This window comes from Chrysoperla carnea, chromosome 4 (genome assembly GCF_905475395.1).
Source record: "Chrysoperla carnea chromosome 4, inChrCarn1.1, whole genome shotgun sequence".
NCBI lineage: Eukaryota > Metazoa > Arthropoda > Insecta > Neuroptera > Chrysopidae > Chrysoperla > Chrysoperla carnea.
This window is the reverse complement of record NC_058340.1, coordinates 35,376,972-35,403,628: the sequence shown is the minus strand read 5'-3', so window position 1 is coordinate 35,403,628 and position 26,657 is coordinate 35,376,972. Positions and strand designations below refer to the sequence as shown.

The 26,657-nt window shown below is 27.5% G+C and overlaps 1 protein-coding gene across 1 annotated transcript in view; it reads right to left on the bottom strand.

The window, feature by feature from the left end:
* Positions 1–4,215: 4,215 nt before the first annotated feature.
* LOC123299140 (electron transfer flavoprotein-ubiquinone oxidoreductase, mitochondrial) overlaps positions 4,216–26,657 on the bottom strand; it is a 122,453-nt gene continuing 100,011 nt past the window's right edge. The window contains exon 6 of the mRNA XM_044881394.1: positions 4,216–5,218. Within this exon, the coding sequence (XP_044737329.1) occupies positions 5,049–5,218 (170 nt within the window). The 3' untranslated portion in view covers positions 4,216–5,048. The remainder of the gene's footprint in view (positions 5,219–26,657) is intronic.

Sequence of the window (26,657 nt, the reverse complement as noted above, 5' to 3'; positions counted from 1 at the left end):
GCACAAAAGATAAATATCAGTTTTGTCAGGATTTCATCAATTTAAACCACTCATTGATCGGCCCTCTACGTATGTTATCCACCACATCTTGTATTCATACATAAAGATACGAATTAAATTGATTTTGCTTGAAAAAGTTTTGATGAATACAAATTTCCTGGAAAGTTAATTCAACCAAAATTATCTAAAACTATATTTAAACTAAAATAATCAAAATTTCTAAAATAATTTAAATAAGTTATAAATAAGACAGAATTCTAAAAACCGCACAGTGTTATAAAGAAGATTTCTTAACTTGTACAATTACTATTTTAAAGAGTGATTTTATCAGACGGGAATAAACATTAAATAGAAATTGAACAAATCAAAATATGCATTAATTTATGCCTTTTATGTTAAAATAAAGAGTACATGATTTGAGAAGTCACACACGTCTCAAATTTTTTCTAGTCGAATCAATTCAACAGCTGACAGAAAATTATTTGTGGTCAATATGTTATTCCACCGTAAATAGACCTACGCAAAAAGAACACTTCAAAAATGTGAAAAATTTGTGTGATCTCAAACCTAGGGATTATTTCTAAATGGATATAATCTTTCTGAATGAAGGTTAGTGTATTTTTTTTACACTTGATTGATATCCGTTATTATTTTCCATTTCAGATTTATTTTCATTAGTAATAAAAAAATTTTTCATAATTATTTTTTATTTGCAATATATTATTTAGCTATTAGTTTAATAGAAATAATAATTTACAATAACAAATACAATTACGATAAAAAATAAAAATTTACAATAATAATTTCAATAAATATAATAATATTTCTATATGAAATATATAGAAATATTTTCCTATTAGTCTTAAGATTTTCAATTAAAGATAACAATGCCAGTATACATGATTTAAAGAGATTTTATTAACAATAAAGCACAAACAATTTTAAAATATATAATAACTAAATTGACTGTTTAATTGTAATAACTTATAATAACAATAGCAATAATATTAATAACAATAAATACAAACCAATAATAATATCATAATATGTAGAGTTCTACTTCACGTAAACAATACATTATATTTCCAACTTACCTATATCTAATTGTTGTTATGTTGTCTCATAGACTAAGGGCTACAAGTATGGTGACTTAATAGGCTAGCTTATTTTAGGTTATATTGGCTGTCCGCGAAGGACACACCTAGGCTATAGAGCCCATTGCGATACCATATATGTGTTTTACTATCTTTTCCGCTGATAATTTCATTTATCAGCTGGTCAATTTTTTTGAGAGGTTGAGTGCACCACCTTCATTCATGTTCCATGTACTACACCAGACCATTACAACTATAAATTAAATTAATTTTTGTTTTGACGGCGGGAATCTAACTCTACGCATACCACGAAAGGAATTGGTTACGCCTTCATTTTTAATAAATTCATTTAAATACCACGGAAATCATAAATGAATCTGATGTATTTATTGTTCATAAATAAGGGCTGACTGACTGGCCCTGTTCGAACACCTAACTGACTGACAATCATAACTGTTATTTATATGCGATATACAATCTGTATAACAATTTTCAGGTTTAGTAAATTCATTTTAGTACCACGTAAAACTTTTCGATAGCATATATCTGACCCCTGTTCTATCGTTCGCTTGACTGACCGTAGTATGTGTGTGCACACAACTACTATAACCAAACCTCAAATGATCAGCTCTAGTAAATTCAACTAATTTTTTTTGGGTTAGCTCTTACATTAAATGTTTTGAAATAGTATTTAACTATCTCCAAGTCTACCAACCAAGGCCCACCCAGACCGCATCCATACATCTATGTATATTTATTGTAACAAATAATAATAATTATTATCATGATCGGTGTATTCATAGGTATGGTATGGTGGTATGTAATGTGTAATAGACCAATACACTAACAATATACAGTTTAAAAACACAATTATAAACTTATCTATATTACAAATTTTATTGGTAATTAGAAGTAGATACTGAATATATAATACAATTTGTTTTTATTCTAAATCAACTACATGATAAAATGTATATAAATTATACAGGATGAATCAAAATACCACACATATTTCAACTATAGTTATAGTTAAAAATATAAATAATTAAAATGTAAAAATTTATGAAAAACTGCCGAAAAGCTAATTCAGACGTACAGTCTCGCTATCGCGACAGCTGGCTTATCAAATCAGCCAAGGAATTCAGTAGTGTTGGTGCATAAATTGTTCATTGTATTTTCACTTCAATTATTTATATAATGTAAAAAGGCTCTGAAGTTCCGTTCGCGAACTGCTCGCTGCTCCTTAAAGAGAACATCATCAGACAAATATGGTCTGAGTACAATCGTAGGCGTTCCGAAGATCTTATATCGCTTCCAAGGGCCTTTATTAGCAAAATTGTTGCGGCTAGTGCAGGACACTGGCTACGACAGGCATGCTGAACGTCTGAGCTTGACAGTGTATCACAACTATTACTGGATCTGTCACAGTGTGGAGGAGAAGAAGACAATGTCACTGTTCAGCTTGTAAAAATATTTCCTATAAAACAAGTTCCGAAACAGTTAATAAATGATGTTTGTAATACTTAAAGTTTTTTACCTCGTTTTTACTTTATACTCTTTACATAAATACTTTTTACTCGCAGGTTCAATTCGTTAATTCGTTTTATAAACTACAACGCTTGTCTATTATTCTAAAGGGTGCCTTTGGAGTAAAGTTTTATTGATGGATGATATAATAGAGGTATCTTAAATAAATATTACAATAAAGTTTTTTTTTTTTTTAATTTCAATCTGTTTAAATCTACGGCTCCGATAAGCATATATGTTTTCAACAGTTTTGTTAGAATGTCCCCTATAATTTGCTTGTATGTAAATTAATACAAAACTTAACTGATTAACAAAAAATTTTGAATTGAATAAAAAAATGAAGTTATTCTTATTATGTTTTGAGGAATTTTACTTTTTAAGTTTCTTAGTTAAGGTTGATCGAGCAGTACACTAAATAAAATAAAATATAGGCCATTTTACTTGCTGATAATGTATAATTCTATAGGTGAAAGAACTTTTAAAATCAGTTTAGTAGTGAATTCAAAAATGACGGTTTATATATATTTTCACACAAATTTTCATCCCATATTTCACCCTGAATTTCGAAAGATCCTTGCTTATGTGACACTTACAGTATAAAATCAATATTTTCTCGAAATTTTAAACTTCTATCATTAGCGATTTAGGCTGGGCGTCGATATCAGTCACAACATCGCATATTACCCCTTCAGATTATTTCCACCATCTGAAATACTTCTGATTTTAAATTATATGCAAAAAGAATCATTTTTTTTTTAAATCGTCAAAATCGGAGCTGTTATTGAGGGCTCCCTAAGAATGGCTTTTTTATGTATTACTTTATCCGACTACATAGAGCAAACCGGTATATAAGTGCCAAAAAACATGGTAATTTTTTTCATCTCAGTAAATTTCTTTTTCGTGTATATGTTTATATGAATTATGCCGCGCTATTTAGAACCAGCCTTTATCAAAGATAGATTTCACATATACATATCTATAAATATGAAATAATATGCTTGAACATCTATTAGGGACATTATCAATTCTCATGTTGATATTATAAATAAATATATACACAACTCTTTATATTACTTTAGGTACGTAATTTATAATTTGAATACGAATATTAAATAAATTTTTATGAAATATTTTATGAATTGTAATTAAAAATTTTATTATTATGTAATATATAGGTACCTACCGAATAACTAATAAATAAACTATATCTCTATTATAATAATTTTAATTTTTAATAAAATTGAAGAGGAATAGGAAAGGTGGTTGAATAAATTTAATTAAATTAAAAACAATCATATTTGAAAAAAAAAAATTATATTTATTAATAAAAATACATTGATTAATTTATTAAATTTGTGTTTTTATTTTGTTGTTTAAAATTAATTTGATGAATACGTTTAAGGCACAACGTTATTAATATATTAATTAATTATTAATTTTATTTCCTAAAGTTAAATTGCAGACAGGAAATCGACTAACAGAGCAAACGAGCCATGTGCTGTACAATATTATCATGTCACTTAATATATTTCAATAGGTGCACATACTTTTACGAGACAAAGGGAAGACCGATCCAATTAATTGAATGATTCTGCCACAATGACATTTCGTGTAAACATTTACATTGTTTCGAGAAAATTGGAAAGCGTGAGAAGCGTACCGTAGTAATCGCATACACACAATACAATTATACACAAGAAAAAATTGTAGGTAGAAAATCTTTTCAACAAGAGTAAACATCTTATGATAATTGTTAGTTTATTTTACTTATATAAGAAGCATTTTCAAAAGAATTCCATTCAGTAAAGACACAAACCAACTGCTTAGTCACAGTTAAGTTCCAAGAAGTGCTGAAAAAAGTTACCTTTTCTATCCTCTGTGACTACTAATATACAAGCTGTAAGTCTCTTGTTAAGCTTCGGTTTCTTCGGAGAGCGGTGGTTGAAAATAGAAGTAAACTGGAACTGTACTGAGAAATTATTTTTAATAATCCTGTCGCTCTCCGAGAAACTCTATCTTAAGGACTTCTAGTTCTAAATATTTTTCTTTGCATGATTGTATTGATCAATTACTCATGTTTAAAAATTAATATAATCAAAATAGTAAACGAAAACTAGTAATATATAATTTAATATTTTTTACTATTTACATCATATCTCTAAGAATTACATACAACTTTTATTTGCAACAGTTCTAAGAAAAGAAATAATAATTACCTTCTTTGTTCTGTTTTGGAGACAATTGTAATTGACCTTGGAATTTTTGTAATTGAATTTTTCTTAACTAACTTTAATAGCATTTTTTGGCACCAAATATTTTAAAATGATTTAAAACTGATAAGGATAAAATATTTAGGAAATAAAATTAATTTAAAATAAATTACCATACATGTAAAAACCATCATAAAAACGTACATTTTATGAGAATTTACATTCCATTGTAGGCTGGACCACCGCCACCTTCTGGAACTACCCAATTGATATTTTGACTTGGATCTTTAATGTCACATGTCTTGCAATGAATACAATTTGATGCATTAATTTGTAGACGTTGATCACCTTCTTCGCCACCTTCTAATGGTACATACTCGTATACACCTGTAACAATTCAAAAAATAAAATTAGTAAAGTTCTAAGAACTGAATTGAATGAAAAAAAATTTGTTTTATTTATTTTTTCTACGTATTCTTGATCGTGACAATCGAATAAACTATTTTATTTGTAGAGTTATTTTTTAAATTGATTAATAGTTTCCATAAATCTATTTAGTATAGATTTTGTGGCGAAATTGCAAAATTGCATATTATGTTTCGTAAATTGAATTTGTGTTCTATTGACAATAATAAAGCAACATAAATTTTAAGATTAAATACATCAATATTTGTAGTGTTCGTAGTTGAGTTAGACAAATATTTAAACCAATTTTTGGTTTATTATTGTGTTATAAACATAAACCATTATATTCACTAAACAATAACAGTTATGTTTTTTTTTTCTTAAGACAGAAAAATTCAAATTCAAGAAGATTCTTTCAAACTACCCCCTTCCTTTGTTCAATGTCTTGTTTTTTAGAAATAAACATTTGATATGGATGGGTAAAAAGTTCCACAACGTCGTTTAATCCATGTTTTCAGGAAAAACTGAAACCTTGACTGAAAAATTTGACTCTTACTGACATCTATTAGTGACGAAATAAAGTATATTACCGGAACATTCAAAATGATATTTGTGTGGAGACATTTAAAATGGTTCTCATATTAGTGATAAAATTTGTGTATTTTAACTAAAAAAATACCGAGTAAAGCTCGGTCATTCAGATACTACAATAATAAATCCCCGTGCAAGTTGCTTATAATGTTTCATAAATATTATTTATTTCTCTATCCTTTGTTTGTATAAATATTTTCAGGTATTGTAGACACATATTATATTGCTAAAAAGTTTTCCAATAAATAGATGCCATTATTATCATGTTTGACATAAATACTAAAGACAAAGAATAGGTATAATAACATATATATAAATGGGCAGTAAAAATTATATTTAAATAATAAAATATTATTTATTATAACTAAACCTAATCTGTTCATAGTTTACGATTCCACGTTAACATATAATGTAAACCTAATTTATATTATTTATAGGTTTATTTAAAAAAACAATTATTTGTTTTAATTTAATAAAAATAATATTTCATAAATTTTGGTTTTTTTGCTTTTTAGATCACAGAATACAATTAATGTTTGTAAATTTTGGATAAAAATCATCTTTTTATTTCTGAAAGTTCCCTGTTTAACATTTAATCTTTTCAGTCTACCATATGTGTTGTCCCCCCATCAAACTCTCCAACTTTTGTTATTTTTAATTTCCCCCTATAGCAAGTTATTGTAATGGTTCCGATTTGCAAAATCCATATTTTCAACTTATCTTTGCTTCATGGTTAGGATAAGGCTTTAGCACTAATTTGGAGAAGAAGTTTGTGTGTGTGTGTGTGTGTGTGTGTGTGTGTGTGTGTGTGTGTGTGTGTGTGTGTGTGTGTGTACGAACTTTTTCTTTAATTCTATCCTAATCGATATCGCGCGAAAAAAAATGATATCCACTTCGTTGAGGTAACGAAGCGACTCTCAAGGGTCACCCCAGACTCTATCAACGGCTTTATTGGTTAACTACTAAACGAGCTGTAAGCCTTAATAGATTTAAATGCTTGCCTCTAGGTAAGTAAACTTTCTCTTTATCAAATTTCTTTTTCATAGATAGTGATATATATCGAGAATTTATAGTTATTCGAGGTATAATTTATTCTGATTACAACACCTTATCCTTTATTTGATAATCGGAGCTGTGTCTACTAATTAATGGGACACCATTATTGATAGTCATTTACCCTCATAATGTAAAAGAAAATTGTTAAATTAAATTAAATTAAAATATAATAAAATATATATATAAAATAGGTCAATTTTAAAATAATACTATCAGCTTTGATCATCGCCTTGCTAAGAGGATTGATTCTACGTGCAATATTCTATGATACTGTCGTTGATCAAAGTTCAACTCACAAATTACATGTTATAGGTTAATTTATGGATACTTGACGACGGATACAACACCCAGTGTAATGGTGTAATATTTATCTATCTCTCTATACTTGCTATCTAATTATATTCAATACAATATACGGCACTACTCTAGCGCATATATAAGATGTAAATCATTATATTGAAATTCTATAGGGAACCATTTTAATAGCTTTCAAATATATAGGTCTCAGCGTTGTGTCTCATATATTGTAAAAATTTATTACAAAAACATAAATTTACTTTTTAAATGCATGCAGATTGTTGGTTATTTTCAAAAAAAAAGTAGCATAAAAATAACTTTAATCTTTATTATAAAATTGCACAAATACTTTAATAAAACTACGTTTAAATAATTTTTCCTTAGTTCTATTGTAATATATTTATATTTTAAAAAAATTGTTAGAGCATCTCAGATTGTTAGAGCTGATATGATTAATTTAGCTAATCCTTATGAAAAGCTAACATATCCAAGCATGAATGGATTCTGGTGATTAAATGACGTAAAAATATTGCAAGACACTATTTTACAGATTAACTAACGATTTTGTTGAGCGATAATAACGATGGATAACTACACAGATGATATTGATAACTGACGATAGATAATTAATTGGACGTGGCGATCACTTCAATTGATTGTTCACTAATGGTGTTGATTTTCAATGCTCTGTGGGCTACGCCCATTTGTTTTTGTAGAATGAGGATGGCCGCGGTACGCCCATTTGTTTTTGTAGAATGAGGAGGACCACACTATCATTGGATCTGCCCTTTTGAAATACATTGAAGATCGACGCAAGCATTGTATTTAATAAGAAAAGTCAAAAATTAAATTTGAAAAAAATTATCAGGCTAGAGTCGGATTCGAACACAACACCTCCGTTATAGAAGTCCGATGCTATGTCACTCCGCCAACTCAGTTGTTGCTACCTGTGTCATATTTATCGTTGAATTCAGAAATGCTTCAAACATGCTTAAATTATCCTTCTAAATAATAAATCTTAACAAAAGACCTTATCTAATATTTTTCTAAATATTTGCTTTTAAAAATTTATTCTTTTAATAATGCGTCTTTCTAAAAATTATTTTATCAAAGAACACTACTCGTCAATTTCAAAAATTATAATTTATATATCAAATGATATATAACAAATGATATATAACAAATGATATATCATTTGTTTACATTGATGTTCAAATATTAGTATTTTAGGCTAAACTATATAAAATTGAATTAGTATTCTTTGAAGAGTAGCAGAAGTATTCTTTGAAAGAAGAATTATTTAAAAGCAGAAAAATGTTTAAGCCTAGGTTTGTTGTTTAGTAGTATTTATTACTTATGAGTATATTTTAATTAGGGTAAAATTCTTTCTTTTTTTTTATATACAAGGTGGATCATTTTAATCTATATTGGCTAATAGCTCATTTTGTAGTAAATCAATCAAAAAATAACTTCATAAAAAAATTTTAGTTTGTTGGAGGACATCGTGTTCTGATATCAGATTGAACTTAGTATTAGTAGCTGACTATTTATCGAATACTTTTTAAAGCAAAGAAAATTTAATGTTATTTAAAGCAAAGAAACAGAATAATTTTTGTGAATAACATTATTTATATTAGATAAAAGTAAATTTTCTTTCCTATCAAATCCTTAGACGTATTTTAAACAAATCATGTTTCTTCATTTAATGTAATATAACCATAACGTCTAACATACCAAAATAAAAGGTATAAAATATTTAAAGATATATTTTATTCAATTTATGATGGTTATGTTAAAATTTAATATTTCGTTGCCCAATTTTATTAACCTATGCGTAAGTAATTAAAAGTATTTTCTCATATAAAACATTAAATTGTAAATAAACCGAACAAATTTGTACAGTAATCACCCCAAAAAACATAAAATCATAAAAATGATTTTATTATTAATCTTTATATCAGAAATTTTATAACAATATTAATAATTCATTAAAACTCCCATAGTTATCCTTTTTGGACATTACATATTTTAATTAATAAATGTATAACCTATAAAACTGACTGATGATTCACTACTGAAAGTTTTGTATGTATTAATTCCCTAAATTCCCTAAATGCAATCCACAACTACCGAAATGGGCATTATTATTTACTCTTTGATAAAAATTCATTGTTTTCACCCCGAAATCGAATTAAATATATAAAGAATTTTGGTATTTTTAAAGGAACTAATAGATTTTTTGAAAAATAACCGTGAAATAAAATAATCTAAAAGAGTTAGGGATCTCTGAAGAGAAACAAAATCAGTTGAAAATAAATCTGTATCAAAAGAGTTCAGTCATATTTTTTTGATAGCTCGCATTCCTAATAGTCTGTAACAGTACTAATCTAAATTTTGATTTCTAACCCCCGAACCAAAAAAATGGGTGTTAAAAGTTTGACCACAATGTGTATCTGTGTGTCTGTTTGTAATATCCCCCTAAACGGATGAACCTATTTGAATTTTTTGTTTCGTTTGAAAGGTAAATTAATAGGAAGTTTTCTTAGCTACGTTTGATTGACAAAAAAACAGCACATGATTAACCCCTCCTTTTCAAGCTTATTGTGCTGGCCAATGAGATAAAATAGACTTGCAGCCCAAAAATGCACTGCTTAGGAAAAAACAGGCCAAAGAAATATTAGCATTTAATTTTGTTCATCATGTAATTTGTGTACCATATTCCCTACGGGTTTAGCTAGTTTTTAATATAAGTGTCTGTGAATACAATAATTTACTTAATTAGTCAACAAATTATGGGTCCAAAATCTAAGAACAATATCCACCACAACTTAGTTATTTAGATTCTTTGTCAGTGCATTGATGTCTTCTTCATTGTCGATAATAAAACCTTTTTTTTTATATATTAAACATAGGAAAACCATACGATGTGTTAAGTTAAATAGAAATATTTGTTACCTTTGTGTTTAAGACTGATGTGGATAATAAAAGTAGTAAACATTGCTTCACCAATGAACTTTTTATTATTCATTGTTGTCTTAATAATAATGATATATATCTATTACGGCCAACGTTTTGGGGGAGGAGGATGCACAAGGAATGTGGATTGTAGATAAAATATATACCTGCAGGTATTATACAATAATAGTACTACGGGTTAGTAACTAAGTATTATCTAGTACTACTTCATTCATGAAATTAAATAAAAAGGAAAAATGTAAACGATTACAGTGTGTTCTAGGTTTTTTTTAATCAAATCGGATTATGAACTACAATATTTTCTTTATCTAGAATAATACAATGGGTTATTATATTTGGATACCAGCGCGCCCTTCCAGTCACAGGTAAATAACTATATATAATATCATTTATTAAAAATTATTTTCAATACCACAAGAGCATGTGTCATTTATAAAAGGTTAATATGTTATTAATATAGTGATCATATAATATAAAAGCGTACATTTTTAAAGCTGATTGTAGCAAGTATATGTTCTTTCGGAGTCTCACGCCATTAGCAAGAGCGCTCTTGTTAATGACGTGAATTTTAAATAAAGGCAAAATTATTGTGTCCCTCTCCGGCTCCCAGCCAAACAGATGTTAAACAAAACGACGTTTCCATAGTCCACGAAAATTTTAGTAGTATCGAGCACGCTGGTTGTTTTTGTTGAGTGTAGCACAAATGATTTTCGCGTTTGTTCTCTCGTTTTAAGTCAGTCTCTAAACTTACCAACACTTTTACATAAAGTTTTCTTCTCAAATTTACCTTTTTATACCATGCATATATTTAATATGCAAGGTGTACTAAGTTTATTATACCATGCATATATGTAATATCCAAGGTATACTAAGTTTAGTCCCAAGTTTGTAACACTTTAAAATATTGATGCTACGAAAAAAATTTTTGGTATAGGTATAAAAATTTTCTCAAACTCGGTACATAGGTTCAGTTTGGTCATAATTCAACATATCTTTACGTTTATGGTCAGGACAAGGTCAGTACGTAAGTCCGTGGTCAATTTTTTTCTGATCGAAATCGCGCAAACAAACAATGATATCGACTTCGTTGATATGTCAATCAAAGCATATTAACGGCAATATGATCCGAAAAGAGTTTCATAACATTCGGACGAGTCGGTCAAGGTTTTATTTCTTATAACTATTTATTATGCTGAGAAGTTATTTGAGTGGACCTTAAGGGTCGCATCAGACCCTACTTACCGCTTGTAATTTTTTAGTTACCTGCATGACGAATTTTTTTTGTGAATTGTATAATTTTTTTAAGTAAAGTATTCATTTTGCGACCGAAAGCACGCGGAGACAAGTTTAAACGAAGATCGTTTTTGCCACCTACTAACTTACAAACTAAATAGAATCGATGAATATAAATAAAAAAAATTTCAAAAATTCATCATTGGAAAAAACCAACACATACGCCATTTTCATGAATTTAATATAAAATAAGTTCACAAAATTGTCATATCATATGAAACTCGAAACTGAAATTTTTTTAGAAATTCATGTAAAATTATTTAACTTTATAGTATAATAATTGTTTAGTAGTTCATTGATCTAATTTTTAACTGCCTTCGAATTTTTAATATTTCCATAGCCAAAATTATTGGTCATAAAATGTATTGTAATTAATCACCAGTACTTAAAATAAAATTGAGTAATAACTTCAAAGTAATAAAATTAATGTTGATTGAATTTTGGTTATAAATTTTTGTATGCATTGTATTTATGAAACAATGAACAAAGCTTTGATTTTCAGCAATAAGTATATGATATAGATTATATAAATTAAATTGACACACTGTATATTTAATTACAAATGATAAAATCTTTTATTTGTAAATTTTATAGCTTTTTATGTACATATATATGAATCCCATCTGTGAGATATTTCCTCTCCTATTTAGTTATCTACCTTATAAAGAGTAATGTCATTAAATTTTCAGACACAATAGTGATGTGCAGTAGCAATATTTCTAATAGAGTATGGTATTAACACAGCGACAACAACGGTATAAGCTGGACGTAAATGAACAAAATACCCATAATAATAATTGTTGTATAAAATTTGACCATAAACCATACCCGTGCACATACCTTACGTAACACAAATAAAATACAGCGTATACCGGATGTTCTAAAAAAACCAAACACGGATATTATACAGGTGTTCTATTATTGACTGCAGAAACCCAGCTTATTAAAATAAGCTTATCAAGAGCAATAAAAAAACGATTTTAAAATTTGGATCTGAGGCCTAATTTGAGAGATACGGGTATGATAAAAATTGATAAATTTGTTCATTCAATGACTATCATTTGATAACCAGTAGCCAATGATAATCAATTGACTTGAGTAGGTTTCATTTAATAATTTTCAACTATGGAAGGGATTTTAAAAAAAAGTATAAAATGATTTAATTGGATTTAGTCAAATTATCCCACTTTTTATATTTTTTAAAACAGGTTCTCCCAATAGAAAAACTTTTTATTTGTTTCACCAATTTTCTACGAAATTTGCTTTATTGTTTTAACCAAAGGTGCAAAATTCCCCACGGGTCCAGCTAATCTCAGAAAGTAAGTAGTATTTGGTCAACAATTGCCAAATTCAGAAAGTTTTAATAAATGAATGTTCAAATATTTTTCAAATTCTTGTTTTAAACATCAAAGAAATATTTCTTTGATTATATATTAAAAAATATTTATTTCCATTTCCACCAAAATCATTTTTCCTAAATTTAACAACTACATAATAAAAAGCGTGACTATTAAACAACGATTGTAAACCAAAAAAAACCCTTGAACTACTGTGTATTGCAAGCACTTGAGTTTAAAATTTCCTTTTAAAAATATTAATTTTCATTTTCATCAAAATCATTTTACCTAAATTTAATAATAACCATATTGTGTAACGTAAAAAAGACTGACCATTAAACAACGATCGTTAACGATTTAAATTAAATACTTTTATACATATATATTTGACATATCCTGTGAGAATACTAAATCTACCCCTATAAAATACTCATACCCTCATTCTTTACATGTATGAGCATAAAAAAAAACTAACACAACGGAATCATAATCATCACATTGAACAAAACACCATATCAAATGGAAAACTCATTTGAACCCAGCGAACAAAACAGAAAAAGTGTGTAAGGCCATACACGCACTTACATGCATTATTGAGTCATAATACACATATCTTTATTCAAAACTATATAAATCTATTTACGAAGTTTTGTAATTAATGAAAATTACAAACAAAATTTATTTGCCTTCTTGAAAATATATTAAGAATATTTCGTTTTTTCACCAAAACTGTGTTGAAATTGAGCTCTTTTCTAATATTTAATCATTGACTCTAATGTTCAATTTTTTTATCAACACATTTTTTATTGATTATTGAACAATAATTTTTAAAGATATAATAAAATTTGTTTGTTGAGTGTTTCTGAGTAGTTTCTGAGGTACTTCATAAAATAGGAGGGGTGATTTCGATTCCAGGGAAATTTATTAGTCAATACTTATTAAACTTGTTGCTAAATTATAAACTCAACAATTCTGGACCCGAAAAATTGGAAAATCAAGGTCATTTGACAATGTTTCGAGATATCTCCGGAATCATTTTTCGCACAGGATTTAAACTATAAAAACGGCTCATGTAATAGTTAAAATAACCCAATTTGTAAATAACTTATAAACCAAGCAAATTTTCTTATAAGTTTCAAAAGAAAAAGTTTCCTAATATTTTAAATTTTTGAAGGGGTACCCAGAGTTGGAAAAAATTTATTTTGTACTCTAATTTGACCAAAAAAAAACAAAAAACAACGTCATTTGGACGATTGGACGAGTATTTTTTGAGAAATTGACTGAAATTGGATTCGAGGGATGACATTTCAGAGCAGTTTCTTAAGTCGATAACTCAAGAACGCGTTTTTTATTAATAGAAAAAGGAAAAATGAAGAAAGAATGAAATTTTCGTCTTTGGTAGTCACAAAATCACTCAATTCATCTCATTTGACGATCAATTGATTTTTTAACGTAAACTTCGAAATCGGTCCGAAATAAAAACATTTCTCCAAAAGAGCTTCGAAATAGAGCATAATTTTAAGCGATATCTCAAAAACTACATACCCAATCGCAAAATAAACCCAATTTTTGTATCTTTTGGGCAAAAAACGAATCTGTATACGAATCATCAAATTCCGAAACAAAAAATTTGTTTGTGTTTTTTTCGACTTTTTCGAAAATCGATCGAAAAAAATTGGGAACAAAATTTTGGTTTCAAATTTGAAGAAAAATCATTTTCTAATTGACACAAAAATAAATATTTGGCGATTGAATATGTACTTTCTGAAAGTTCACCCAAAATTATACACGAGAGCGATCACCAGATCAAAAAAAACAAGTCCAGTGTAGGTTAACAACGAAATCAACTAAAAAATGGATGCATGATATAGATCAAATCATAAATTACTTAATGTTCCTATTGATCATCCAAAAAATTGAAAAAAAAAACTAAGCTTTGACAAATAAGCCATATTTCTTTTAATAACTATACAAAATATGGACAAAAACAAAGGTATGACCATTGCCAAACTTTTGGTTGTAAGTAGAGAGAGGGTGTAATATATAAAAAAGTATTTTATACACACATTATAATAGGGGTTGATTGGGTGAGTGATCGTATATAAATATATCATCTACCATATTCACAAGAACAAAGAAACAATATTATATTCGGTAAAATATCTTTGTGTGTCATATAATAGTCAGTCGGTAGGTACCAATGCTAGGATATATGTAATAATGTTTAATAGAACTTTAATATTAAATTGAACTTAAATTGAAGGTTTACTTTTTTTTTATTATTTAATTTTTTATTGAATTTAAAATAAAAATATATATCTCCAAGTTGGTACGCCAGCATTCAAAAAAATGTGTATACATCAATTACAAGGATACATTCAAAGGACCAACCTTTAGTTTCGTAATTTAGATATAAAATAAAAAGACTTATAAAAACAAACTTTGAACAAATCGAACCCGCCAAGAATTTTTTTAATTTGAGCCCATCAGAATATGAGCCATTATTAAGCATATTACATTAAAGCACTTTCTAAACTTTCTTACGCATTGTACTAAAAGTCTTAGTATACATTCTTTATTAGTACACGAGTCATGGGAATGTAGCATGTATTTATTACTTTATAAGTGGCTTTTTGGAAAGTTTTCATAAAGTCGTTTTCTATTAATTTAAAATCCTTACTAATCTTATAAAAGCGAATATAACTCTGTCTTTCTGTCTACTTGTCTGTCTGTCAGCCTGCCCATCTGTTACACAATCACACCTAAACTACTAAACCGATTTAAATGGAATTTGGAATAGAAATAGACTAGAGCCTGAGAAAGAACATAAGCTTCTTTTTGATGTTGTAAAGGATTGAAAAATAGGGGATGCAAGTTTGTACGTCATTTTTAAAGCCAGTTGCTTGAAGTGGTTTTTGTAGACTTTTGATTAGATAAAAATAAATACGACATTCAAAGTTTGTGAAAATTGTATCATCTTAAAGGGGGTAAAAATAAGGAATGAAAAATTTTGTGTGATGACGTTGGCAAAAAAAAAAAACTTATGGCCCAGAAAGTAAAAATATAGAAGAAATACAAAGAATTACGGAGTCATTACAAAAGGTGAAACTAAATTAACGCAATAACGCAAAGTAGGTGTTCATTTAGATATATGCCTTTAAGATATATGCCTTAGAGATATGGGTGTAAGTACTAGGTACTTAACCGATTTAAAAAATTATTTCACGTATAGAAAGCTTCATTATCAGTGAGTAACATGGGTTGTTTTAAAAAAAATTAGGGTTCCGCATTAAAATAATAAAATCGACAAAATTAATCGACGCATAGTATAAAATTCTTTGTATTTAAAATTGAAGCTATCCAGCGAAGCGGGTAGTTCGAAGCTAGCAAAAGCTTTGCTACAAAATTAATAAAATTCGTGGCCTTAAACAAAACGACTTTTCGAAAATGTATACACAATTATCACTAGATTAAAATAAACACGTTTACTTAACTGTCGATATTCTTAAAATTTTCAGCTATAATCTTAATACCTAATTCTAAAAAAATGAAAGTGTAGCAGTATTGATAGTTTCTTGAAACTATTATTTTTTTAACAGAGAGTTAATCAAAACCATAAAGGGCTTTGTGATGATGAAATTTTGTTTCAGTAGGATCGGTTTTTTTGTACATAAGAGTAAAGCTATTACATTTTGTCATATATTTCGTTACAGAAGTGGTGCACTACAGTTTTTTCTTTTACAATATTATTTTTATTTTGTAATTTAGTTTAAAATTTTATTACGTTGTTTGTCTCATTCTTTGCAATTTTGTGTATGTGTGTTCTTATATGTATGTTTTTTTTTTAAATGTATTGAAAAAATCATAAAAATTTCCTATATAAAATTATTTTTTTTATATTTTTTCTTTGTTCTTAACTTTATTATTCATCACACAAAGAGAGGCCCTTTTTGGATATTTGTCCCTTATATGCGAACTTAATCATACACCCATAAATGAAAATTACAGGTTGCAGATATAATAAAAAGATATGATTAAACAGTAAATTGTAGGTTTATATATTGGAAAATTAAAGATTTAGAATCGTTTAATAAAAACGCATTTTAACAAGCGTTATTGAGTCATCAACGTTTGTGTTGATTTCAACAATGTCTTTATTAGTCAGATTTATTCCGATGGTGTTGTTACCAATTGTTAACATATTTAAAAGGTGCTTTTCATATGCACTTATCGTTAAATTAAAATGGAAATCTTTATTTATACAAATTAAAACAAGAAATGTTATTAATACTTTTTGTTATTGTTTACTTTAATGATGTATACGATATTTATTTACATCATGGTCTCTCGATTATAATTGATGTTTTTAATATGATACAAACAGCGTAAACTAAATATTGGCAAATATCTTGTTTAGTAATAATCTTAATTAAAGAGAATTGAAAAAAATACACTCGAATTCCTTGTGTCATGTCAAGCGCCCTACCAATTGGGCTATTCGAGTTCTACACACTTGTTTCTTTTTCGTTATGTTTTCAGATTTTTTGATAATTTTGTAATGCTTTATACAAAAATTTACTAACAACGGATGTAAATGTAAGATGTAGAAATTGTAATGGAACTTTTATGTATTGCGTAGCTTGATTTGTTAAGTGGATATTTATAATTTTTATCATGGAAGCATAGAGAAATAATTATTGTAAAACCAAATCGTCATATCAAATTCAAAATTACGTCTTATTTCATTAGTTCAAAACGAATAAAGAATTAAAAAATCAATAAATAATTTATATGTATGTCCTTCGAAGTAATTCTATAATTATACACTCATTTAGATACATTTCTGAATTCTAATTTAAAATTCTAATCAGGTAATTTATTTTGTCATGTACAATTAAAATCTTTGTCGTAAGCATACACCCACTCGCACATATGTATATGAGAAAAAAGAGTATATTCGGAAAATTTATTATAAAATTAAAATTCAAAGCACACATTAGTATGGAATCCTCTATTCTACTTCATTTTATCCACACATACACGCTTTGAAAATTTATTTATTATAGACCATGATAGGATAAGTTTTTTTTTTTTTTGTTAACGACTACTAATTATGTACTAACATTATAGGATCAAAACACATTGGGAGACATGACAATTATATGGAAAAATAAATTAAAATTATGCATTTCTTAATATAGAAAGTAAAAACATTTCCAATTTAAATAATTTCAAGTAGATTATATTTAACGAAAAATTGACAATAAATCATTCGAACCTTCCTGAAAATCCTTTAAAATTATTTGTGTCAATTCCGAATATCAATCCCAGTACTTCTTTAGCTACACATCTTTGTTACAATACAACAGTTACTCTTGGCGATAATTTTAAATAGGCATACAGTATCACGTACTGAATGTAAATACACAAAATCCTTACAAAAAAAGAGGGCGGAAGTTCCTCTGTTTAAAGGAAAACCATTTTGATCTATATTTACGTAACCGTGGACTTGAAAACTAAAAATGGAAATATCTTTTATTGCAGATAATTAAATTTCCTATTTTTTTTGTAAAATAATCTTTTTGTATCACTAATCGTTTATGACTTACACGACTATGACGATGTACTTATTGGCTATTGGACCAATATCTTTTCTAATATTTGTTTAAATAATGAAATGCTAATAACTTAACTTTAAAACTACAAACTTCCAAAAACTTTTTATTCTAAAATTAATATTTATGAAGTTTTAACGCATTCATTTTTGCAATCACCTGGAGCAATATTAATTATTTTCACTATCTGTGAAACGACACATTTAAAGTCCGTTTAGTTTGATTTTGTTTCTTGTAATGGGAAGTTGATCGGAGGAAACATAAGGGTACCACACACAGAAACGACCAGTTTCAATAATATTTTCACGGGGACAGATAAATTATTCCAAAGAAAGATCTGTACTCTCGATCTATAAAACGCAAATGTTTCATTACAAAAGAAAAATATATTATTTTCAATTCTGTGTCAAATCCAAAAAACGAAGTTGACAAGTAGATTTAATTTATGTCTGCTGAAATTTCGAAAAGCAGTTCGGATTCTACCCAATATTCCTTTTTAGATTGAATATCATTTGTTTACTACAGAAATACTATTATGAATTTACAAAACAAGAAAAATATCATAATTCTGACGAATATTTGATAATAACAGGAAAAATAAAGTATATGAAATGATTTTTGATCTTACGAATAAATAGTAATAACATAATATGGAGGACTGTTTGTTGTTTGATTTGGACCGACACAAAAGATAATAATAGATAATTCAAGGAAAATGATAGGTTTTCTGAAACCGTATGACGACATGTATAAAAATATTATTACTCTATACCGCCTATCAGTTCAGAGGTTTGTCGTCAACGCATATCAAAAAACCCATTTTATTTAATTTTTTAATAGATAGTGTCATTAAATATTCAAAAAATTTTAAAATAAATAAAATAAAACCGACTCCGGTGTTTCATGTGTATTTGGAAGATTCTTGAACTGGGCTATTTGCACCCGTTATTCAACTGTCACTTGAACTGTCATCAGGATTCTGACAGAACCTTAATAGCTTAAATCACCAAAGGCATTTGTACCGCATAGTGTGATTATTATGACGGGTATTAGTTGAAGGTGTTATTCAACGCTAAAAAACGTGAACTACTATAGAAGATGCTTGTAGAATCCTTAAATTACACACCTCCTGCGATGCCATGCTTTAAGGTGAATTCAGTGAACCGTAAAGTTAACATGGTAAAGAGAGCACTTCCAGAACACGATTCAAGGATCAAAAGAGTGTGAACAATGGTACATTTAGATATACTTTACAATTTAATTAATAATCAAAAACTTTCATAAACTCTTGGCATTCGTGAAAGTTTAAGAATATACTTTTTTTATGTTAGCCATTCGTAAGAGAGTATAATTAAATTTTATCTTACTGTAAGATTGATGAGGTAGATTTGTCACCGTACTAAAGATGTTATTTAAAAGGCAAAAAAATATGGTTAGTTAGTCCATTGATTCGATATAGACATATTGTTGTATTCAATATTAAATATATTATATACACAAATAATCCATTATTTTATAAGTACTCCTTTGGGTATACTTATCTATCTAAAATAAAATTCGTTAGACACTATTTTACTCGCCCTGGTTGCTTTTATTGACTATTAGTTATTTATATTATAGTTAATGGCATACACTACAGGTAAATTATTTAAGAAATGTAAATTGCTTTTATTATGTGGTTTAGAAATTATTTTGAAATATAAAACACATTATTAAAGATATATCTCTTATCTATAAATCTTAACTTAAAGCATAACTGAGCAAGAAGTCTTAAATTTACAACGCAATTTTCATTTTGATTACACAAAACCTTCCATTTTTAGAATGAATAGAATTCCATAGAATTTCGGTGGTAATTACTGTAATGGACTGGAACGATTCAAAACTAAACTACCTTGTTACATATGGTTTCAAGTCAACATCTCGGGAATGTTTCCCGATATTAACGGTAATTACAATTGTTTTAAAAGATTTTTACCTAATTTTTCCTATGTTTTGATAAATATTATTGACTATCATTTTATCACTTTTTAATAAAATTTTACAAAATATATTGCAGCTATATAAAATGATACCGTATTTGGTCATGTTTCTCTAAAGTTTTCCTCCTCTGAAGGACCCATCTTAACAAATATATACTTAAAATCTTGTAGCACACAGTATATTAAAAATCATAAATGAATATAAATAAGCAAGTAGCGTGATAGTTGATCATTGATGGTTTTTGATTAAATTTATAATAATAATAATAATAATGGCAATCGTACAACCCTCAAAATCATCATAATATCATACTCAAATAATATTATAATAATAGTTTGATACCACTTTCATTCGAACGATTTCTATACAATTTATTTTGGTATGGTATAGGTATACAATAATAATATCATACTTTTGAAAACTGTATACATACATATTTAAATCTATTGTGTTTGAAGAGCTTGTGTATTAAAAGTATATATATTTTATAATGTAATGGTTATTTTAGATACAGTTACAGTCAAAAATTTAAAGAAAATGACCAAAATTTAAAGAAAAATAACGAATACATCACTATCTCTATCCTTTCCCTATCCCTATAAATCATAAATGTGAAAGTAAGAATGTTTGTTTGATTGTTTGTTACTTTTCACGCTAAAACTAGCGAATGGTTTTTAATGAAACTATACAGCAATATAGCTGATATATCAAAATAACACATGAACTATAATTTATAAACATATATTTAAAAAAAATAAAAATAAATAAAAAAATTTAATATAATTTGACATTTACCATTTTTTAAATTTTTTACGAAATCTTTAATTTATGGTTCAAAATTATGATTACAGATGGAGCAGATCTATCAACATCATTTTGAACCATAAATTAAAGAATTCAACATTTAACAAAATCGAACAAAATTGAATTGTCTATGACCCTTCACTATGCCATCTTTGAGCATTATTCTGAACCATTAATTTAAGATTTCTGTAACACAATTTATGGAATTTATTTCTAGATACCATTCATGGCTACTTTTTCTGATATACTCAATATATATAAATTACATATATTTTACCTGTGTAAAGTAACTCCTACCCCTATTTCGAGTGTTATGGATGGGCTATCACGCGCTGGGCTTTACTTTTAAGCCCAGCGAAGCGGGTGGGTATCAAGCTAGTTTACTAATAAAAAACTGCTTCAAGAACCCCTAAAATAAATTGACTGATTTATTACTCGGGAAAAAGGACACCAACGAATAAATCGCAATCAAAATTGTAAAGAAAAAATATATGCGGGCAAAAATAATGATAATGTTTTTTAACAGTAGTGTAGTTTTCTGGCATGTTTATACTAAGTAGTCCACTTTTGTAAAACTATGTTTTAAATAAATTTATTAGTTGAGTGTGTGATAGTATAGTTTCATATCCTCCAAATACACAACTTTAAGGAATCCGCACACAAAGGATCTTTTCTTGAACTGTCTTGAAATAACTAATATTATAATATTACACATCTAGCGAGCAAAAGTAAAGAATGTCTCAGATATCATGTTCTAAGACATCTAAGACATTCTTTACTTGCTCCCGTGGTGTAAAGCACATCGGGACAAAAATTGACACTTTTCTCCAGAAATATTTTTTGCAAATTTATTTTCACAGAAATATTGCAACAAGGACACCATAAAATTAAATCAGTTTATTATACTTGATTTGAAAATAATACTGTAAAATTGATCAGCAACAAGGTAAAAGCTTTTGCCTAGTGAGATTCATGTCAGTCACAATCATATTCATAGCTTTTCTCAGAATTATTTCATGTTTATTTTATTATAATTGATTTAAAAAGCTAACTTTGCAATATTGAAAAAAAAAAACACAAGATCTCAGTTTTAACCAAAGAGAATGACGATCCAAGATCAAAGCCTTTGTCCAGAAGTGAGATTCATTTCAGTCACTACCATATTCATAGCTACTATACGCTTACAAACAATGTATTTCATAACCAAAAACAACGAAAAACAAAAAATAAGTACACTCACATATATCATATTTAAAATAGCATGACACAGAGCCTTGGATGTAGTAGCGAGACTCACACTTAACATTCTAGCTGATATATTTTATTATAGAAACATTCAAAATATAATTTACAAGGGCATTAGTAGGTACATTTACCAATTTTTATTGTATTATTATTTACAAAACTCACTAAGTAGATTTTGATAGCTCTTTCAATTTAATTTGATATATTTATTTTTTTTCTGTTATTAAATTATACTTTACTTCGTTATATTTTTTTTGTCGAAATAATTTGGAACGATAATATAATCAATTTTGTAATTGAATCGTTTCTAATTTACTTATATCAAATAACAAGTAATATTAGTCAGACATACAAAAAAATGATTAATAACTTTGAAGGTTTTGTCTCAATAATCCAGACATAATATATTCCAATACATTCGCTTATTTAAGTAATATGCAATCAAGAGACATACAGTCTAGATAATAAAATAATTGATACTTTTTTAAGTATCAATGAATTGTACCGACTAAAGTTCAATGACTTGTACCAAGTTTTCTTTGAAATATTTCTTTGTACAAAAATTTGAAATTAATCACAAAATTGAATAATTAATATCTGTCTAATCTGATCTAATTTTCAAAACTGATTTTGGAAAATCTATCAAAATGTTAATACGGACGAAAATACCATACGATTTCTTATAGACCTACAGGATAGGCCAAAAACGGAACTGAGAGATCATTAAAAATGTGCATTATTCAATCAAGTTTTTTACTCAGATAAGAGAAATTAAACGAAATCTTTCTCATTACCATATATATTTTGAAATTTCTATTATCGGAGGTACAAAACAAAATTTAGCATTAATTATAATAGCATCGTTTTCATCCAAGGACATCTCTGGAATTCCAAATATATGTAATGAATACAAAATGTTTTCAATGGCAATAAAAATAGGTTGTATTGAAACACCCACTTAAATAATACAAGCATTTCAAAAAATGCATATACGAAACATCGGTACTGGCGGAATGGAAATCTAAGGCATTGAGATAATACAAACCTAACTTAAATCTGTTTGTCTTATTACCACCCCGGAAACTCTGTCATTACGGGTTTCCAAAACCAAATCAACTAGCTTGCTTTTTTTCACATATCTTCACTATTTTTGCAGTCCAATTTCTCTAAACTACACAAAATTAAATAGAAAATATTTAAAAGAAAATAATACTTAAAAATTAAAACCCATATACCGACTGCTTTTCCAGCTTACTTTATCGAAAACGGATTGATATAACGAAAAATCGATAAAATCTGGGTTTCCTTAGTGTAGAAGAAGAAAAAAATGCGCCTAGTTTTATTTATTATTTTATATTTATTATGCGCCTAGGCAGCCTTTCGGGTTAGAAAATGGTAAACTTTGTTTTTTTTAAATAGTACTCCCTATTTATTGTAGCAGATTTTAATTCTTTGCCTTAAAACTTTTATTTGAAAAATTAATATCCTAGACCTCAATTTTTAGCGCATGCTTTCACGTATTTTCAGGTTCAAAATCACCTTTATATTCATAATTTAACGAGTAGTTCGAGTCAATCCTACATACAAGACGTGAAAAACAGATTCATTCTATTCGGATAAAAACTATTTAAATGTTTTACTTCAAAATCAATTATTTCAATCAAGAAAAGCTACTTTTAAATCGAAGTTATTCAAATATTATTCAAGTATGTTTCTTTCCCACAGATTTTCTTTAATATGAAACTAATTATAAGTAAACAAACTTTCTAACCCATTCAATATTCTCAATTAGTATATTTGTCAAAGAAAGTGTTTGATAATATAATATCAGCTCAAATATCAAATAAACAAGTATAATATTTTATCTTCAATTTAATTCTCATGTCATTTATGTGTAATTCAATTTAGTTTCTACATCTTTAAGATAACTTTCATATGATTTGCAATAGAATATAATTAATCATTAGTAATAGTCTAGTAAATCATGGAAATACATGCATTTTATATAAATAAGTTACTATAACTATAATGTGTAGTATGGAGGTCCCAAAAGATTACACCCAATTAAAGTTTAATTAATTATTGTAACTAATAATATATGGTAATAAGAAGCTAGAGCAAACTTAAAAATTTTTCTATAGCGTATTTGAAAAACTTTTCCTGTTAAACGAGTTTTACAGTACTCGTTTTTTAAAATCCAATGACAAGGTTATATTTCGAAATTCATTGACAGCAACTGAAAGCTTTTTATTAAAATTGGAAAAAAACCTTGATGAATATTTTTAATAAAATAAATATTAGCCTTAATTTTCAAGAAAAGATATAAACGTTTGACTCTAAAAAATTGCATTTGATTGAAAGGGATTTTGAAATATTAAAAAGTGATGTTATTACGTTAACGTAAATAAAATTCAAATTTTATGTTTACTTAAATCGACGATATAAACTTATATTGTATGCATAAGTATTACTTTCAATTTCTTATTGTGTACGCTTTAAGCCATTCAAGAATTATGATCCATAACGAAAAGGCAGTATAAAGAAATATTCAAATTTAAATGTTCAAGATTGAAAATTATTCGCTTTTCATTATTTAAACGGTGAATATTGTTTTCCAAATAAATACAAGAAATCGCATGTCAGTTAATATAGGTATATTTGTTTAGTCAAAATTAAAAAGTATGAATCGAAATCCAAATTGAAAAAAATCTATGTCCATAAAAATATGAATTATGAGATTCGTATGTTCTAAAACTTCTCAAATGAAGACAATATATTTTTATGTGATTAACACGATCTCAAAAAAAAGTTTCAAAAACTACTTATACTCATTGTTTACCTATCTCTACAATAGCAGTTTCAAGTAAAACCAGCCAATGTTTCAAATATTTGTGAAAACTTATTAATAACTAGCAGTCACCCGCCACTACTTCGATGGAAAATTGCAACTTTAAAAGCAAAGACTACCGCGCTATAGACTTCATCTTCCTTACAATCACTTAACTCCCTTTTGTTCACAATTTCTTGGATTTTAACTATTTAAAGAATTTATTAAATCGGTTAAGTACTTGATTTAAAAATGTTGAAGTTTTATACCAACTTGCATATTTGTATGATCCTAATCCCAGAAGACTGGACTCTTACTTCTATCCGACACTGAACAGAAAGTCGCGATCTTGCTCGTCCGAATAAAAAATGTAATATGTTTGACAACGGGTAAGCCAGGCAAAAAAAGTTTGGCTGAAGCCGGGCAAATTGAATTTTACCTCTGCTTCTTATTATTAATTTTATTATTAGAATAACAACGTAGTCTTATTTGAAGCTAAGGGCAAAATTTAAAACTTTTCGAGTCCCGTACTTAAAAAGCACAATTCTTTCAATAAATACTTATACCCTTTGCTGACGCCCAGATGTCAATATGGCAATCATAAGCAAGCTTAAATCTTAAAAAACAGCAGCCGTCTATATAACGACTAGACCATTCAAAGAGAAGATTATTTTTATACATTTGAACAGTGTCTAAGATTTCTATGATTTCATAACTTATATCTTTATATCCAAAACCTGCTGAAAACTAAATTTTAAGCCCGTAATCGTGGTTTTATTTTAAGCCATCGGTTGTCCCATGGAGAAAATAATTTTCCCAATATCTATTAGAAAAATTTTATAAACTGAAGAATAGCGTTTTAACACACTGTGATAGATCTATTAGTAAAGAAAAGAATATAATAATGATATCATCCATAATGCATTGCAGCAATATGTATTAAATATTATCATATCTTTATTGATAACAACCAGTAGTGAGAGTATGATGATGGTAGCATATGGAAGGAACGGCGACTGACTATCAAGTAATATGTTTAGAAAAGTTTTATTTTATTTTTATTTTTTGTGAATGGTAAATAGTTAAATGTCATAGAAAATCACTGTCATGTCAATAACAGTAAATATTTACGAGGTTTTTCCACTATACATATATGTGTCGTCTACCACGGTTCGTAGAATATTATCACCATATTTATGAAGAAATGTGAATGAATCATCGTGCACATGATGTAAATGCAATAATATTTATGAAATTTATTTGGTTTATTATTATTATTTTTTATTGAAGATGAAGAATTACTTAATATTCGACAGTAGTTTTGCTTCTAGTATTTCAGAATTATTCAATGATTATCGACGACATTTATTTTTCTCTCAACGGAAGATTATTAAGGA